A 19632-nucleotide genomic window follows, 5' to 3' on the forward strand; every position below is an offset into this window, starting at 1 on the left:
AACTTGTCACACGGGCAGGCAGGGTACTGTGAATAATAAAGCACTCGCAGGAGTCCTGTGGTTGGAGCAGAGCAGACTGGTGTGTTAAGCAATAGCCAGTGCTGGTTCCCAGCCCATCATCAAGCAGCCTCTAGTCAGAGCATTCCTAAACAATGGGCTTAGGCTTGCTCCCAAGCTTGCCAGAAACACTGCTCAGATTTTTCCATGGAAGTACCCCAAAGGGCAGAGGAAACTCCACAGCCCCTCCACTGTTCCTACTCTCCCGATCTGTTGACATAACCCCAAAGAACCCCAGCTCCCGCAAGGTGAGCACTGTCAAGCCTTAAGCTTTATCTTAAAATTCATGTGAATTTTACCCCATTATATGCCAGTTTTTTGTTTTTAATATAAAAACAATGTTTTAACTTACTAATATCAGTTAAGCGCCCCTCTTAAAAAACCCTTCCCCGTTTATCCCCTTTCAGTATTTCATGCCTGCCCGTCACCTAGGTTTTGGTGTCTAATATTAATATATATAACATCTCAACCAGTTCATAAATTTCTGCTTTTAATATAGTCTGAATTACCACTAGCACAACCCACAGGAAAATACCAGGCTGTCTCCTCCGCATTCAAGCTTTTTTGAAAGATTTACTTAGGAACAATTTATCATTTAGTTGCAATTTTTAAAATAATCTTAATTGGCCACATATGTTATCAAATAAGAGCTAGTCTTCTAGCCTCCGCCTCCCTCCGCATAGCCCCACCCCCACAATGTGCGCACGCGCGCTACGTTCTGTCAGGATGACAGAGAATCCGTCCGCTCGAGGCAGATATCATCACAGCATAGCCTCCTGTTGAAGATAAGATCACTGATATTCTATTTTTAGGAGAGGTAGACTCTTGCTTTTAAATCTCTTTCCCTCTTTTTCCTAGTTCCTCCTCTCTCAATCGTGGCTCCATGTTTTGGTAGCCATAAGTCATTAGTGGTTTTTAATTTCTCTGAAACTGAAATAAGGTCTGAAAGGGTGGATTTGTCCCCTTTTTCCTCCTTTTTTCCTTTTTTTCCCCCTGGCTAATCGGAGGAACGCAACCACATCTGAAGCCACTTGGCTCATTATGAATTTCATGGAAACTGATTCTCTGAAAGTGTTTCCATATGTGTGTTCCCAATATATCCCATCCTCTCTAAATGGGAGCACAGACGTGTGCATGGCTGGAAATGGCTTCAGGATGTGACAGAGCAGTCATATGACCGCCACGGCACGGTGGGTGGCCTCCTCTGAAAGACACGGTGTCCTGGGTGCTGGCCTCCTTCCTGCAGCGGATCTGGTTTCAAAGACTATCCACCCTTCCTAGCCTTTAAAAAGTTCTTAATCAAGGCCTAGCAAGATCTCTCTCATTTTTCCTCTGTTTCTCCCCCCACCTCCAACCCCTTGCCTGGTTCCTGCCTTCCCTTACTCTCCCTCCCACCAGGCCCTACACATACACTCGCGCCTCTGCCTCCTTGCCCTTCACAAAGAGGAAACATGTCATTCCAACAATATCCTCAAAATTTGGGTGAGTTAAGGAATAATGGTTGAAGTTTCTGAAAATTGCCAGGTGGTTGGGTTTTTTCCCCCTCTCTCTTTACTTCAGCATAGCATACTTTCTTCGCCTTAGGATCAGCTGGTCTTTCAGAATTTGTGAGCATGCAGTGGAAAAGTACAATTCATTACAACATGGAAAATAAATATTTGTACTGGATAGTTGTGGCACTTTTCCTCTTTTGCAAAACTATAGAGTTTGCTAGTCTGACCTTTTGTTATCTTAAAAAATTAATTTCACATTTTCATTTTGCTGGTTTCTTCTCCTTTAGCTTGACCCAATACATTTCTCCCATATATAGTTTTCCAATTATTATCTAATGAGATTAAAAGTGAAACCAATTTAGTGATAGATACCTGATTGTTTTAGCGTGAGGAGACAAATTCAGGAAAATTAAGAAAATGATGTAAAATGCCTTAAAACCTCAATGTAGAAAATGCAAAGTAGTGGTCTGCATATATTCTAAGATTGATCATGGGTAATATTTACATAGTATTTGTGCTTCTGTCATGTTGCCTGCTTTGAAACTATGCTAGTAATTTGTTCATTTTGCACATTTTTTGGAAGCACTTGTCTTTTCTCAGCACCATACTATGTACTAGGTAGGACCAAAAGGGACACAACATTCTTATTATTAATTTGCTTTATCTTTAGTTGGAAAATGAAAATACTTATCTAAAACCAAAGACAGTTTCTTCAAATGCACTGAGAGGTCAAATTTACATCATAAATATTCCAGATGTATATGGTAAAGAAAAGATGGTAAGAACTTGTGTACCTGAGAAGTCCTTGTGTAGTGTTGAGCTCTATAGACAGTGCTTACTTACTTTGGTCTGGCAGAGAGAAGAGAGGTGGCTGGGAGTCTGGGGAAAGCATGAGTAAATCTTTGGGGCTGTCCTGAGTATATGTCCTGCCATGAAGAGGGGGGATTCACACCAAGGGGTGGGGTGACCTGACCTTGGCAAAGTAGAGCAGAGGATTCTGAATACGCCAATAGCTTCCTCCTAATTTTTTGCCACATTATTGAAGAGTTGCTCAGTCATGCCTTGTGAAAGGTGGCTGGCCTGTCATGGTTGGGGGTGACACCCCCTGGTTTTAAGGCTATGCCACCTGTGTAGCCTGAAAAGACAGTAAGATTTTCCCCTTCCAGGTGTGTTTCTACAGAATGCAGATCTAAGGAAACCCAAGGCACATCCTCCACCTTTTTCCACCGTTATGCTCTGTCCATGTAGCTGAGGTAGAGAGAACATTTGGACCTGGAATAGAAGCGTGTTTTCATCTTGTGATGTCACTCAGCTCTGCTGTGTCTCCAGACTTCCACTTCTGCATAGGTCATCTGTGATTCTTGATGACTCTGACATACTGGCTCTGTATACTAGTCTAGAAATTCAGACAGCATGTGAGCTTTACTCTCTGTCATTTTTATTACCTACTGCAAATGTTAAATAACAGGACCATAGTGGCAGCAGTTACCCTGGGATCCTGAGGATAAGTCTGTAAACTAACCTACCTGTAGACCATGCATTTCTGGCCAGGCCCTCTTTCTCCTTCTTTCCTTTTCCCCATGGCTCCCCAGTGTAGACTTATACACGCACATAGTGGCTCTCAGGTGGCAAAACAGAGATCGCCTGTCTGTTCATTAGTGGCAACTGAGATTTGCAGGGCCCTGTGGGAAACATGAGGTCAAGTGATGTAATGCTGCTTGGTAAGAATTTTGAACACTCTTTAACAGGAGCTTAACAAAATTTTATAGGTATGGAGTGGTATTTGAATTGCATTTCATATTTGAGGTCAACGTTGCCTAATGCTTATTATATTTAGTTTTTTTTTAATGTGTCAGAATGTACCAGTTATACAGAGTTTCCAATCCTTAATTTACTCATTCATTTATCCCTCCATCCATTCACCTATATTTTTAAAAAGAATTAAGCTCTTAGAATACAGAAGGTTCTGAGGGATATAAGAGGAAAATAAATCATGACTTTTACCTTCCAATGCTTACTTTACTATTGGAGAGAACAGGCTAAGAAATAGCTAATGATTCAGTAAAATATTGACAAAGAGCCCAAAAGAATGCTATGGAAAATAAATGTTATTGGAACAGGAGTGAAATAGGAAATTATAGAATAGAGCAGTTGTGGAGGGGCCAACCACTGTTGTAGAGGGGAAGAAGATTCTTGGGAGAGCAGCTCTGCAGGGGTCTTGTGTGTTATATATTCCATTAGAAAGAATGACATAAAGGGGTTAACAAAAAGTACGTGGGCTTCATTTGAGATTTGTTGGAGTAATAACTCATACCATTTAAAAGGCCCCAATGAAGCTTTGAAGTTCACACCTCATTGCTGAGAAATATGATGGCTTTTCATTATGTACATTTATACCCTTGCATTAAAGAGAAGGACAGACGACTCTAAATTATGCCATTGTATGCCCCACCTGGATTCAGGCCTCTCTTCCTTCCCTCTGCCCAGACCTTCTTCCTCAACGGGGATTTGTCCATTCTCTGCTTACAGGGAAGAGACATAGGTACAGTGTTTTCTAGCTGATAGGCTGAAATGGCAAGTGCCCAGCCTGTTATCTTTTTAAAACTATTTCCTTTCATTCTAGGGATCTCCTTGCTCATTTTCAACCAACCATTATTTATTGAGGGCCTACTAAATGAGGAAATGTATGTTAAAGTACTAGGTAAAGGCCCGGAAACATCAAGTATTGTTATGAAGCACCCAAGGGGAGACAGACAAGGATTAGACAGATCTCTGCCCTCAACAGCTCACTTTTTCGTTAGGAGCTAAGCGTGACCCACAGTCATTCATGTTAGAAAGCAGTGTGTGCAAGGTGCTGAGTCGGGGAGTTCCAGGCCACGAGAATTAAAGGTCAGAGGTTCTCTTTTATTTTCCTATCTTGGTTTTACTTCTTTCCACCACATTTTATTTCTTTGAAGACCCAAGAAACCTGGTTGGGTAAAGAGAGGCTATTTTTCTTTTTCCCCATAGACCTGGGCGGGAGGGACAAGATTTTTTTTTTTTTTCTTTTAACATTGATTTTCTTTTTTATTTGTGCTTCATGGGCATTTTATTTATATATTCTTCCCCACTATATGAGGTTGTAAAAAGCTTTTGCTGCTGCTGCTGCATTAATGAGCAAGTTTTTGCACCTGCGTTTGTGACAGCTACATTCATTTGCAAACTGTCTGACTGTGGCTAGGGGTGCAGATAGCAGATCTGGAATGAAATGCGTCTGTAGGAAACCAGCAGGTCCTAAGGGAATCAAACCCTTGACCTTGGTCTCATTCAAATTATGCCATAAGCAGCTGAACTAATTGTTCACTATTTAGTAGGTTAGATAAACAACAAGACCTAAAAGTGTTCTTAATAAGTATCCCAAAGACAGTAGCTCTCACTAGGGCAAACGTAGGCACCAGAAGAGCCTACCTAAATATTTTTAGGCAAGTTTACTTAGGCAAATAGACTTTTGAGGCAGGAAATATATATATATATTTATATTTATATATCTGTGATCGTGTCAACCAAGTCCCTTCAGGATAACTAAGATTGCAAAGATGTTCATCTGGTTTGTGGCTCAGCCTCTGTTAAACTATGTGATTTTGTAGAGTTAAATGGCTCCCCTTCTCTGGACCCCAGCTTTCTTATTTATTAACAGGTTAGATTGGGATTATCTAAACAGTAGAGGAGGGGTTTGGATTTTTCCATCAGAGCACCCCAGCCAGCAGAGGAGAGTAAGTGGGTGCTTTAGGGGATCTGGAGGCATAGCCTAAAGCTTCACAAGGGCAAAATTTTGTTCAGGTAATTTTTGTTTGTCTAAAAAGTCACTCAGGTGTAGTGTTTACTCCATATCATATGCATGTGTGTTGTACAGTGTATCTTGACTCCAGTTTGAATAAAGCCAGCCTATTGGGAAGATACACCATGGTTATCATGGGCTTCAAGGAACTTCTGGCAGTACTGGGTTCATTTAATCAGTAGGTTACGGTAAGAAGTTTTAAACTGTCTCTAGGGAGCTTGGAGGCTCCAAGGCGCATCACTGGGGCAGTTAGTTAGTTTTGGTTTTACATTTATAAAATTAGATTGGAGTAATAGTATTTTTTGAAACCTCCAGGCATTCATCTTGACCCTTTTAATAAATAGATATTGTATTTTCTTAACTTTAGTTGCTGTAATATCTAGGTCTGTTTTTAAATTTGTAGTTATAGTGCAGCTAGGGACACAGGAACGAATAACTTAGGATACAATGTCAAAGTAACCCAAGAAGACGGTCTAAAAGAAAATCTAAGTTCATGTACAAAACAGAAATTAGAAGTATTAGATACAACCCCGTTCAATAAAAGAAAATTTAATTATGTCATTTGCTCTACAACAATTATAAATAAACTGAAGATGAGGAAGGGATTTATGTTCTTTCCATTTCCCTATCAGAGACTGTTACACAAGGCAGAGATTTTTAACCTTTTTCATCTCATGGCACACATAAACTAATTAATGAAATTCTGTGGCACACCAAACAATGTTATATTTTTTGCCACTTTGACAAAAAAAAAAAAAAAATAGGTATAATTTTGATTCACACACCAGATGGCTATTGTTGTCTTTTTTTTTTTTTTTTTTTTTTTAATTTGACAATCTAAGGAAAAGAGATCAGTGCCCTTGACTAGATAGTCAGGTATTGCATGTTTTAAAAGTTCTGTGGCACACAAGTTTAAATCACTGGTGTAAGGGATCTCATGTGATCCCATAGCACGTTGTTAATATTCTTCATACAGAACACATCACAGTATGTTTCAGAAACATTTCTTGTTAACACAAAGTGACTAAGCAAATTCCAGAAAATTCTATTTTTTTGTAAGTTATAAAAATTACTGTATAATTTCTTTAGCGATCACATTAACTCTCTTTTCCCAGAAGGAGTTACTCCTCAAGACATTACAGTCTCAAATGACCAAAAATGATTGGTCAAAATTCTGTCAACCTCATGGAGTTGTTGCATTGTTTTCTATAAACCATAGCCAGAGCTCATTAATTGAAAAATGAATGTCAATTTGCGTTAGCTGGCATCTATAAACTGAAAAGTTACAGTGATCCCGGCATGCTATGGATAATAAAACATTAGCAAAATGAATCAGGTAAAATAGAGAAGATGAAGGAATAAATTCAAAACCATAGTGGAGTTTACTGGCAGGGCCCCACATCAGGGGTTTTAATGAGGCTTCTGCATCAAAATAAGGGATACCACATGGAGTTTTAATTATGAATACAGTATATTTTAAGTGCAAATACGCACAAGAAGCATTTTTTACATTGGCAGGCCTATCTGATTGAGTTCTTTGCTTCTGTGGGAGGCAAACGTTGATGTTTTAAGTGTGACTTCTTTCTGTTTGAAATTGCTCACATTATTCTGGTTCCTTTCACATGATCTGAGCATTGAACTTAATTGGTACAGAAGTGGCCCGCCTCTAACTATTAGCTCTGCCAACTCAAGTTCACCTAGACGCTCGGCAATGAGAAGGCTGGCTAAGGAACATCTGTGGCCTCCATATTGTGCCTGTACTCGTAAGGCAATGCATATACGTGGGGCGGGGAGACGTTCAATCTCATCTGTTCCCATCTGTCATGATCACTTCCGCTAGATTTTTTAAACTAGAGCTTGTCAGAGTTTCGGATTTGGGAGGGGTTAGGTAGAGGCCAGTTGAGGATGGAAGAATTTGTAAAAAGCAGAGAGTAACTGCCCAGACTGTGTTAGTTTTGGTTTGTCATCTTGAAAGTGTTTGCTTCTGGTATTCGAAGCTGCTCACTAGGTTTTTACCCTTTGCTTCTGGGCATGTGGATTCTGGGAAAGGACTAACTAGGGGGTGGGAACTTCTCTGCCTCCCCCTCCCCTAAGGCTGTTGCTTCTCCTTCTGTCTTGGAATTCACGGTGATAGAACTTAGAGCTGGAAGGGAACTTAGAGCTCATCCCCCTCATTTTACAGATGATGACACTGCCACCTCTGACTTCTGCCTCTGGCCTTCCACTCTCAGTAAGAAGAGCCAGGCAGGTGAGACTTTTAACCATTGCTGGGCTGGGCTGGGTGGGGCTGTCTTGATTGCTACTGTCCAATTTGATTTGTGAGAACAACTTTTGTTAACTATACGTTGCTTTTAAATAGGCGCTTTTTATTACAAATGCACATCATGGCACTTAGCCCTGGCATGTTATGGAGATCACAGGCAGTGTGCATTTTAACAAAAATTAACAACTCTCAGTCAGCACCTTTAAACAAAAGTATTAGGGTTATCCCTTCAATAAATATTGTGGTATCTAAGAACAAGTGCTAAATAAAAATGGGGCTGAAGAAGTACCTACTCACCAAGGCCTTCAAGAATTACTAAGTGCTTTCCCTCGTAGATAAAAGCTATCAGGAGAGCAAATATATGAGGTCCAAAGAATTGGAAGACTTTTAGATGCAATCAAAATCTTAAGAACACTGGTATTACAAAAGGGCTTGTCACAATTTCGTTAATTTTAGAAAATCATGACCCAGTCTTTGAAAACTAATTTCCACATGAAGTGGTTTAGAACTGTGGTTTCATAAGTTAAGCACCAGAAATGTTTATCGAGGAAGCGTACTGTTGGCTTTAGAAGCTAAAGGACTTCACATATCAGGGGAAACCATCTTTGCCTCCACATTACCCATTTGGCCTCAAGCAAATTCCGTGGGATGTGGTACAGGGGCCTGGGAATTGGATGGTGAGGTGCCCTTCTCATATCTCCCCTACACAGAGAGCCTTTCACAAAAGCTACTGTCGGCACCGGGCCTGAATCAAGTGTTATGTCTACTATCAAGGCTTTAAATGCAATGATTTCTAGGTACTAAGCACCTCCCCTCCACCCCATGCTTTTAAAGCCTACTTATTTTGTTTATGACCCTCGGGAGAATTTTTAAGGGCTAGAGTCTCCCAGTATGCCCCCAGATAAGTAGTATAAATAAGTAATCTTCTTTGATTTCAGTCTGGTTTGATTTCTTTTTTTGAAATCTGTTACTAAGATGAAGAATAAAACAAGATTTTTAATCACATCAAGAGTTGAAAAGAAGTGATGGGAACATGTTAGGGTATCTTTTTAAAGTTCCTTCATCGATGAAGGGAGCCTGCCAAGAGTACCGATAATAAAACTGATCATTTTGAAATTTCTTTTATTCGGTTGAGAAAATGAAACTAATCCACCTTAGTAAAAACGTCACTTTCAAATATCTGAGGTGCAATGAGAAACAAAAAGAAAAAAAAAATCAATGAGGATTCAGTCTTAAACTCTGGTGAGTGAATCTCTGTGATAAGCGTGTTGGGTTGGTTTACACATATGACCTAGCACACATTTGGGCTTTTAAAGCCATTTGGGATGCTCTGGGGCTGAAGAGCTTAAGGATAAATGTCGCTAAGACTGTAAAGTGGAAAACAAAACAAAACAAAAAACTGTGTAGTGACCGGTGCATTTGACAATCTGTTTGTGGCTTGCTATTCCTTTTTGGGAAGCTAAAGTTTTTTTTCTTGTAAAAATTCTATCATTATTTTAATTGATATTTACAGATTTTTTCCCCCCATCTTCTGTTATAATTTTTAGGTGCTTCAGAACTGGGCCCTTTTTCAGACCCCAGGCAGTTCCCAAGCATTTCATCCCTCACTGAGAGCCGCTTCTCCAACCCACGAATGCACTATCCAGCCACCTTTACTTACACCCCGCCAGTCACCTCAGGCATGTCCCTCGGTATGTCCGCCACCACTCACTACCACACCTACCTGCCACCACCCTACCCCGGCTCTTCCCAAAGCCAGAGTGGACCCTTCCAGACCAGCAGCACTCCATATCTCTACTATGGCACTTCGTCAGGATCCTATCAGTTCCCCATGGTGCCCGGGGGAGACCGGTCTCCTTCCAGAATGCTTCCGCCATGCACCACCACCTCGAATGGCAGCACGCTATTAAATCCAAATTTGCCTAACCAGAATGATGGTGTTGACGCTGATGGAAGCCACAGCAGTTCCCCAACTGTTTTGAATTCTAGTGGCAGAATGGATGAATCTGTTTGGCGACCATATTGAAATTCCTCAGCAGTGGCCCGGCAGTGTCTGGGAGCCACATCCCACATGTATCAATATATACATATATAGAGAGAGTGCATATATATGTATATCAACTAGCTATCTACAAAGTGCCTATTTCTTAGAAGATTTTTCACTCACTCATTCAGTCATGCTCTTGCAACCATAAGTGGGTAGATACTGAGAAGCCAAAGGTCCAAGAGAGATAATCATAATCAGGTTTCAGATTGTCTTCTATTTTTCTTCAAGTAGAAAAAAAAAATGTACTTTTACAAACAAAGGAAAAAGGTATTTTTGTTGCTGATGTTTGATCTGTTATAAATAACCTGTTCATATGCCAATTCAGAAAGGTGGACTCCAGGTTCAGGAGGAAGAAGAGCAAAGCCGCTTCCTCTCTGTGCTCTGAAAGCACACGTCCTCACGGCTGCAGCTGTGTGTGGACTGTGCACTCTGCAGACCAGCTTACAAAGCCGGTCGAGGTGCACGTAAAGGGAAAAGAGGTAGAACGGATGCTTCCATTGCAATGTAACTGCTCCAAACTTGGCTCTCATGCCTGCTGCAAGTACTCATTTGAACTGTTTGGTTCAGTTTTTTTCCTACTTTAAGAAAGTGACTTCAAAAATACTGATCAGGAAAGGTTATTTTATTTTCCTTTTTTATACTTGTCCCACTCCCCTTTTCCCATTTAACCAAAAAAAAAAAAAAAAAAAAAAAAAGTCCTGAAACCCCTCTCCTCCTTTTATGCAAAACTGAAAAATGGCAATACCTTATTATAGCCATAATAGTATAGATAGTGTTTGTGTTTGGCTGTGTGTTATTGTTTTCTTTTTTTTTAAATTATGAATATGTGTAAAATCTGAGGTAACTTGCTAAGTGAATGGTCATATAACTTTAAAGATATATTTATAATTATTTAATGACATTTGGACCCTTGAAACATTTCTTAGTGTATCGATATGTTGACTTCGGTCTCTAAAAGTGCTCTTTATGAAATAACAAATTTCTTCAGTGGGCTAGAGCGATACCTGAAATATTGCTAAGCAATTTCAGTTCATCCAGGCACAATGTGATTTTAAAAAATACTTCCATCTCCAAATACTTTAGATGTAGCTTGTTTTTGTGATGTATGAAGGAAATGTTATGTTAGTTCTTTCAGATCTTTGATTGCCTCTAACACAGCTTTGCCTTTTAAAGCAATAATTAGGGATTTAAAATACAACTCTTAGCCCTTTATCACTTATGTTGCCCTTAATCAGCATGAAATGCTGGAGCGATGTGGTTTACTCATTTCTTTCAAATAACGATGACTCTTGTCATATTAAAAAGACAAGCACAAGAGAATCATTGAACTGCAGAAAAAGGTTCTGTGGTTTCATAGTTAAAGCAGAACTCTAAAATCGCCAGGCTTCATAGTGAAGATGTAGTGAGCCGAAAGCCACACGTGTGGCCAAAGGACCAATGATGGTACACATGGTACAGGAAAGCAGAATTGCACCAGAGATTCTTAACCAACCTGCCTTATCAACTAAAGATCAGGGGGACCCAAATTTACCCAATGCCCCATGGGCAGCTCTCCACAGAATTTGCATTTAAAGAGGCAGATTTAAGCCTTTGTCTTATGGGAGCAGGGTCATCTGAAGTAGCAGGCCAGTTCCAGCAGGTAGCTAGCTGATCTGAGAGCACATACGACCTGTGAGGCCCCATATACAGCCTTAGACATTTGTATTTCTCACAGTGGAAGGCAGGGGGAAGGCAAAGCTATGTGGTGTTTGGTGTCTACTACTGTATATGACTCTGAGCTAAAGCCCTCCTGTAGGATGCACTTTGACCACTCCTGGCAGCCACATGGCAAATTCTCAAGTGTGAATCCTTAATCCAAGCCAGGATCACTTAATGACACCACCAGGCAAATTACTGCCCTCCTCCTCTCAGGTCAGGGCCCCTTTGTTTGAATTCTGTGCCCCTGTTTGTAGAGATTTGCCTCCAGCCCCCAGAGTCCCCACGCCCTCTCTAGTGATTCCCAAGCCCATCTTTCTAAGCTGCCAGTGTTGCAGGACAGCCTGTCTTCTAGCCTGGACATGCCCCTTGGAATCCATCCTGACTCTTCCCAATAAGAATTGAGGGGAAACCAAACCAAAACAAAACACTTTGCCTTCTAAAGGTCGTATACCAAGTATGCTTAGATAAAGAAGCCACTTTTCTATTACTTAAGTAAGATGGAAGTAGTAATTGATACTATTTATTGTTTGTGTGTGGTAGCTTGAAGCACGCCACTGTCCATTTATTTGTAAGTGTAAAATGTGTGTGTTTGTTTCAGCAGCACTTAAGAAGCCAGTGTCTGGTTACACATTTCAGTTTTAATTAATTGACATAAAAATGTTACCGCCAGTGCCAGCTGTACCCTATTTAATAAAAAAAAAAAGGTACTATATTTGTACATTATCTTCTAATGTTAAAAGGGCTTTTTTAAGTTTACAGTACACATACTAAGTGACCTTAGGGATGCTTTTGTGTTGAAATGTTATTATCGTGGCTGCAGGCAGCAACCCAGAAACACTTAAAGTTTTTTTTTTCCTTGGGAAAAATTCAAGCACTTCATCCTTCTACCCTCAACCAACCACTCCAGTTGGGTAATTCACATTTTTAGATCAAATTCTGCCCCTTTTTGGCCTGGGGGTTAAATTTTTCCTTTTTCTTTTCTTTTTTTTTTTTTTTTTTCCTGTACTGAACCCTTAATTTGCACTGGGTCATGTGTATGATCTGTGATTTCAAGACCAAAGTAAAGCCTTACTTCTGCTCTGGAACCACGTACTAGCCATCCCTCTATTTCTTTCAGGTTAAAAGAGCATGGTTCTTTTTGTAGCATAAACATTGCTGGAGTTTACAGTGTGACCAACAGTCACTTTTTTCTTCTTCTTCATTTTTGATCTGTTTCAGTTGTCTCACAAATTTAAACCTATGTCAGAGTCCCAGAACAGGTACCACAGCTTTGGCTTCAGTTTAGTGAAATGCCATCCAGCCTGAAACTCGGAGACCCCACAGATTAGCTGTTGTTGGCCCTTCAAACTGTCTTTACCCCACCAAAGCCTTTCAAAAGTGAGCAGAGAAATCCACATGATTAGTGACCATACGTTGCAAATTCAGAGGGGCGAAGATTTGCCTGCTGGCTTAAAGAGCTCCCTCCATTTCCAGGAAAGGGACTGACTCAAGAGTCTAGGTTAATACATGGAAACACAAAGCATTGGCAAAAACAGTCATTATATCCATGATATCTGAAGGAATAATAATAAATGAAATAAAGACAACTCTTCCAAACCTTGAATTTGTTATCCTTACACAGATAATTCATTTAAAAAATACTTTCTATGTGAGAATTTTTTAATGTTTGTTTACTTCATGTTTACAAATAACTGTTTGCTTTTTACTGCAGTACTTTGAAATATATCAGCCAAAACCATAACTTACAGTAATTTCTTAGGTATTCTGAATAAAATTCCATTTTTTGGATATGCTTTACCATTCTTAGATTTCTGTGGAGCAAAAATATTTGTAGCATTTTGTGTAAATACAAGCTTTTCATTTTTATTTTTTTCCAATTGCTGTTGCCCAAGATTTGCTTTCCATGCACATATTGTACAAATTCTGCTTTGTGCCACAGGTCACGATTGTGGATGAGTTTACTCTTAACTTCAAAGGGACTATTTGTATTGTATGTTGCAACTGTAAATTGAATTATTTGGCATTTTTCTCATGATTGTAATATTAATTTGAATTTTGAATTTAATTTTCAATAAAACGGCTTTTTTGGTTTTGTTATGTGTGTACATTGGGTCTTTTCTCATTCGCGGTTTCTTCTCTAATCTGACGCCTACTCCCGCCTACACCTGGGCACTTACTGGTCATAGGACTTGCCAGGACTGATGAGAGCAGAGATCCTGTATTACTGGTGAGAGGAAAAAAATCTTGGTAAGCGCCCGGTTCCTGTTTTGTCCTACTCCTAGAGAGGGTGGGCAGAGAACCTAACAGTGAGCTCACTTCCTCACCAGCCTGTGTCTGAAGGAAGGAAAGCTCACCCCATCATCTGTGGGTAAAGGCCTTTTTCCAACTTTGGGCACCTGAGCTCCAAGCACACCCGCCTCTGGGTCCTCAGTCCCGGCTAAGGTTCGAGTCATGTATGTTGTTTAAGTCAGAGAGGTTTGGGGGCCCTCAGATGACCAGGCAAACACACCCCAGAGCCCATGCAAAGAGTTTGCAACTCTTTGAGGCTATATACTTATTTATCCTTTTAAACATCTCTGAGACTTTAAAAGGCATCAGGGTGTAAAGACAGCAGCCTCCATTGTTCCAAGATTCTCATCTCTGGGCACGTGAATAAGGCCCAACAAATAAGCCCCTGGCTGTAATCAGATCTCTGGTGGCCCAGCCATATCAGCTACTCTATTTTCGTTCCCACATCACTTTTGGGTCCACCAAGCCAAGGATGAGTAAAAATGGATTTTGGCCTGGAGAGCTCTAGCCTCTAGTGAGCATAACTATAGTTTTCAGATTTTTTTTTCTTTTTCTGGTCCATGGCTTGTTTTTGGTGAGTCCCTCCCCTGCGATGAGGCTGAAGGCCAGCAAAGAGTGGTGGCTTTCTGTCTGTGCTGTGCTGTCTGTAGGCCTTGGCTCACCACGGCTCTAAAGGGAGGACTGGGAGCACAGCAACCTGCCGGTGGCCCATAACACACTTGGGTTAGAGGTCTCCTTCAAGAAGAGCTGCTCGTTCTTACCCCTCTGGCACTGTTTTCTGAGGAGTCCTGGAAATAGCTCGTTTCTCAGACTAGAAGACCCTCTAAAAGCACTTGCATGAACTCAGGCCAGGGAACTTGTTTGCAGCTCTTTGAGGCTATGTACTTATTTGTCCTTTTAAACATCTGTGTGGCTTTAAAAGGCATCACCTGGGAGGTGGGCACAGAGGCGTTCTTTCCCGCTCTGGCTCTGCCAGCAGCATGGCTTAGGGTAAATCACTGTACTCCTTGGCCTCAGTTTCTTGGTTTATGGAAAGGCAGTGGGCTAGACCTTGGCACTGGTGACATTTCAGGCTGAATGATTCTTCGGTGCGTATGTAGGGAGGGCTGTCCTGCGCACCGTGGGGTTTTAAGCAGCACCCCTGGCTTTTACCCACTAGATGCCAACAGTATGGCCCCAGTCCTGACAAAGAAAAATGTCTCCAGACCTTGCCAAATGTCTCCTGGGAGGAAAATGCCCCGACCCCCCTCCACTGAGAACCACTGGGCTAGAGGCTGTTTCTAAATTGCTAGGTCAGACTTTATTGAAGATCTGGTGTGGAGAAACATTGCTCATTAAAACATCATAGCCAGGCAGAAGACTGAGGGGCTTCACAGTGGTGGGTGTACCTCAGCCTTTTCCATTCTGTCCCCTGATGGCACCCTAAGGCTTGGCTGGGTTGTGAGGGAGGCTCCTGGATTTGCCGTCTGCACGTCTTCCTCCTTCCCACATCACGGCTGTGCGGCCAGCAAACAGCCCAGCTGTGCGCCTGTCAGGCCCGGCTGCTTGGCCATGTTTATCATGGCTGCTGCCGCTTCTTACTGGAAACGACAGGCGGAAGAAGAAAGCAGTTTTGCAGTGTTTTTGACCCCTTGTGTCCCCTGCCCCCCAAATATTTAATCATCAGACATTTCTCCCAGAGTGGGTGTTTCCTGTTAACTCAATCCCAGCCGAGACTGGCCCAATAAACACCTCAGCTCTCTGTCACAGAGTTTATTTGGCTGGGAAATGGGTATTGCCATGTAAACAGGAAGCCCCCTGAAGTTATTATCTACAGATGCGGCTGAAGAGCCCACGTGTTTATATTTATGGGATTTGAAAACAGCCTGAAAGGCAAGGGAGGAGGTGGGGGAGCCTTCATCACAGTCAGTGAGAGCAGGGCCTACAGAGCCTCATGAGTTTACTTTTCATTCCCTGTGGAGGACCCAGTGAAGCGTCACAGCAGAAATAGAGGTACCGGTGTCCGCTTTAAGGTAAACAGGCAATCCTGTCAACTGGCCTCTCTGTCCCAATTATTTGAAAATCATTTTAGAGACCAGTCCTTGGAAACAGTGGTTTGGGGGCATCTAAAAAGGTAGGAGGCTTATGATAAGACTGTCACAGTCACTAACTTTTTCTGGGAACAACTCAACCGACTGCCACAGTTTTGGCAAGCACGGGCCAGCTCACCTGTGGGATCCCAGGCAAACTCATGCATTGCTCCCAGAGTCAGAACTAGGGCCTGGGAAGGGTGCCTTTAGTGACAGCTGTCCAGGCGTTGGTGCAGAGAATGTTGAGACAGCCAGCCTGCACGCTAGGACTTGGTACGCCAGCTACTCCAATTTGTTTTCCACCCACTTCTGCTCATCCTTCATTGGCTCTGTCCTTGGGCCTGAAGAAGGTGCTTGAGGACGGCCAGGTAGGAACCAGTACATGGATAGCTGATGCTCTCTGTTTAAATTATGAGCTCTGAGCAAAGGTATGGGAATCTCCCTCCTCCTTGCCCCTATTCCTGTGCACTCTTTGTGACTTTCCAGCAGTTTTTCATCAGGAGGCCTTGGAAGTGAAGTTAAAAAAAAAAGTTATGAATCAAAATTTAGCAAAGGATCCACTGCAGGTGCTAAGGATAATATGTACCAAGGAGTGTGTGTTGTGTGTGCACGTGTGTGTGAGTGCATGTGAATGTGAGCATGTACACCTTAAGGGAGGCAGGAGGATGGAGGATGGAAGAGGTGCCGAAGCAGACACTCAGGGAGAGATGAAGCTTACCGTGCACACACTCATGCTTCTTGATACAGCATTTATTTGCCTCAGGTGTTTGCTATTCCTGAAAATTCTGCAAATAAACAGACAACACAACAAAAAGCAAAACAAACAGACAAACATCACCTTCATCCCACAAGTGGCGAAGAAGCAATCGCTCTTCTTCAAATAGATTATTTAGAAGGGATCAAGGACACTGGATGCTCCCGAGATGCCAGGAGCACAGTGAAGCTGTTATTATTGATTTTTGTAAAGTGTTTATTCAAAAGCTTTCTGTGACTCAACCAACCCGCTGTTCAGACATGCTCAACCAGTTGGAAGGCAGAAGGGTCAAGTTTCTGGAAACCCACTTGACCTTTACTAAAACTTATTCTAATTTGTTGTCTTATTATCTTGTTGCAATAATACCTGGGGTTTTCTGGAAAACGCGCTTCATGTTTTAGCATTGCAAATGTAACTCCTTGACTACTGTCTTCATCCCAGGTTATTCTGTCCCACTCCAAAGGCAACGGAAAGGAAATAACCCACTCCCTTGTCGTTCTCATGAAGAAAACAAGGCCTTATAGCAAAATACTGAAGTTCTTTCACATAAGTCGTCTCGTCTGTGCAACATTAAATGAGACAGGATGCAAAACTGCAACCAGGTCTCATGTGGCCCCGTACACCTTAGGCCCTAGGACATTTCTCCTGGAGAATCCAAAGGACTCGAATTAGTGCAGATGTGGAAAGTAGGGTGCAGTGTAGGCTTAAGGGAGTTGGGAGATAGGGGATATAGTGGCAGAGCTTTAGTGGGGAATTTAAGAGAGGGGGGTACGAGCAACTCCCAAAACACTATTGGATGATGAATTGATGTAACTGCAAATTTATTATTTAAAAACAGCAAAAAAGCAAACAACAATGACATGCATAATGGTGTGGGAATTAATAACACTGATCTAAATCTCCTTTGACATCCTTTCCTTTTTAAATTAGGTCATCTATTCTTTTTATAACTCTGTCCATCTCTGACTGGTAAACAACTTGGACCAGTTTCACTTTCTGTTTCTCTCTGAGTCCCTTCTACCCTGGAACGAGAGGAGCCTTCTGCAGCATTGTTACCTGTTTCAATAAGGCCTTGACCCTATTCTGTCTTCTTTCGCAGTCACTTCATATTTAAATCTTGAAATTCACGGTGCCCTTTCTCCTTTTCAGTAGTGTGTTAAAAAAGCCCTTCTGTGTGTGGATTTGGGGGCGTAGAAACTCTGACTCTTTATTAAGATGTCTTGGCAGGGAGTTCACAGATGAGAAGTGCAGAGAATATGACTGAATACAATTCTCAGCTGCACCTTCTGGAACACACACTGAACTCAGGTTGTGTAGGGAAAGGCTGATGGACCAACTTTCATTCCTCGTGGGTGTGAGGGAGAAAAGGATGCAAGAAGGAAGCAAGTGTGAAACTCTAGCAAGGAGTTAAGTGGTTAATAGGAACTGAGATTTTTTTTGTTGGCTAATAAAACCTCAGTGTTTTTCATATTATATGGTTCCTTCAGGCTTCCTAGTCCGATGCTTAAAAAAGAAAAAGACGAAAACAACAACAAAAAGCTGGAGCCTTAATACCAATGCAGTTCCAGTCTTGTTTACTTTTTCATTTCCGCAGTTGTAAAATTAAAAAAAAAGAAATTCCTCTGGTAGTTCAACTTTATCACACTGCGGGAATAGGCCAGTGTTTGAACAACTGTAGTGATTCCAGCCTCCCAGTGAAAGGCCAAGTTCGCTCTGTGTCTCTTTCAGAAAAAGGAGACTGTGATGCAAATGATGGATGCACCAGGAAATGTTAAAATGAACGCCGTGGTGGGAGGAGGGCAAGCAGATATTGAATCGAAACACGTCTCTGGAACCCTGGATGCAAATGATCTCGGTCCTTTTATTGCTAGTGGTGCTGTTCTCCCAACAGAGCAGGATGTTCTTGTTTTTAATAATAGCCAGACCAGATGCTAAATTCTCCCCAGCAACATGCTGTATAAGTGAGAAGGCAAACAGCTGATTCCTGTTAAGAAGAACACCAGGAGAATAAGCCAGAAAGTATGAGAATTCTCTGGAGGTTTTTGCTCTGTAAACCCCTGTTTGGCAGGAAGATCACAGACTCTGAGCTGAAAACACAGTGTGTGCTGCAGCACCCGCTCCTGATCCGAGCGGCTGGCCTGAGGCCTGGGCGCCTCCTGCCTTCTCCGTGCCACCCTTTCCCACCTTGTCCACAGGCCTGGCTCACCGGTTCCCTGAGAGGGAAAGTTGGAAGCCCTGAGCCCCTTGGCTTTCAGTGACCAGAAAAATACTCATCAGTAGGAGGAATTTTTTTACTTGCTCCTTGCCATAGAAAATAGTGAAATCTTGAACATGAGCCAATGATTTTTAAATGGCATCTTTGTTCCATCTTTTTCACTCCCTTCTTCCCCCTGTCAGAGTCCATCAAATCTCTCAGTCATTATTTCGTTGTAGGACATGCCACACATGCAAGATGCTGCTTTCCTCTTTCCTGGGAGCTGCCGCAGCCGCCCTGGGGCTCGGTGGGGCGAGGCTGACCAGAGCAGAGAGTGGCCCGCATTGCGGGCTCCTGCCATGTCAAAGTGCCAAGGCCACAGAAGTTGCTTCCAAGAGAGCAGGGGTGCCCTGCGGGAGGGTGCATGCAGACCTGGCTCTCTGACAGTGTCCCTCTGGGACTTTGCTCCTCAGGCCCTCAGGAGAGTGAGACAGAAGGAGGGGTCCTGGAAACAGGTCAAGAGGCTCATACCAGTAATCAGTCCCCAAAAGTCCGCCCTGTTACCTTTCCGCTTTGCATCATCCCCCAAGCCCTCACAGTTCCCTTCCCAATTGTCACTCCGCGCCTGTGAGGCACAAAGGGCACCCTAGCTACCCTTTTCTCACCGTTTTCTTTGAACATCCCCAGGAGAAAGGAATGCAGACCTACGATGATTTTCCTTCCTCCCCTCTTCAGAAGGCTCTGAAGGCCGTTTTAATTTCCTTTTGGGGAAAAACCATATTTGGTACTGCTAGCATGATCAAATATTAATATTTAATAACATTTAACTTATCTTTGACTTTGCGCCTGATTCCTTGCTTAATATTTCACGTGCCTTAATCTCAGTCTTCCCAGCAACCTATAAAGAAGTCAGTATTAGTTTTATCCCCATTTTACTGACAAGGAAACTGA

At 42.1% G+C, this 19632-nt stretch overlaps 1 protein-coding gene across 2 annotated transcripts in view; it reads left to right on the forward strand.

Moving 5' to 3' along the window:
- RUNX2 (RUNX family transcription factor 2) overlaps positions 1 to 19632 on the forward strand; it is a 235420-nt gene that overhangs the window by 118410 nt on the left and 97378 nt on the right. Inside the window, exon 6 of one of the 2 annotated variants that reach the window (XM_090282517.1) lies at positions 9178 to 10286. The exons of the other annotated variant lie outside the window; for it this stretch is intronic. Within the exon in view, the coding sequence (XP_090138643.1) occupies positions 9178 to 9656 (479 nt within the window). The 3' untranslated portion in view covers positions 9657 to 10286. Of the gene's footprint in view, positions 1 to 9177; positions 10287 to 19632 lie in introns of those variants that run through there. 2 annotated transcript variants of the gene reach the window in all.

The sequence above is a fragment of the Furipterus horrens genome, unplaced genomic scaffold (assembly GCF_987537825.1).
Source record: "Furipterus horrens unplaced genomic scaffold, mFurHor1.1.pri manual_scaffold_6, whole genome shotgun sequence".
NCBI classification, from domain to species: Eukaryota; Metazoa; Chordata; class Mammalia; order Chiroptera; family Furipteridae; genus Furipterus; species Furipterus horrens.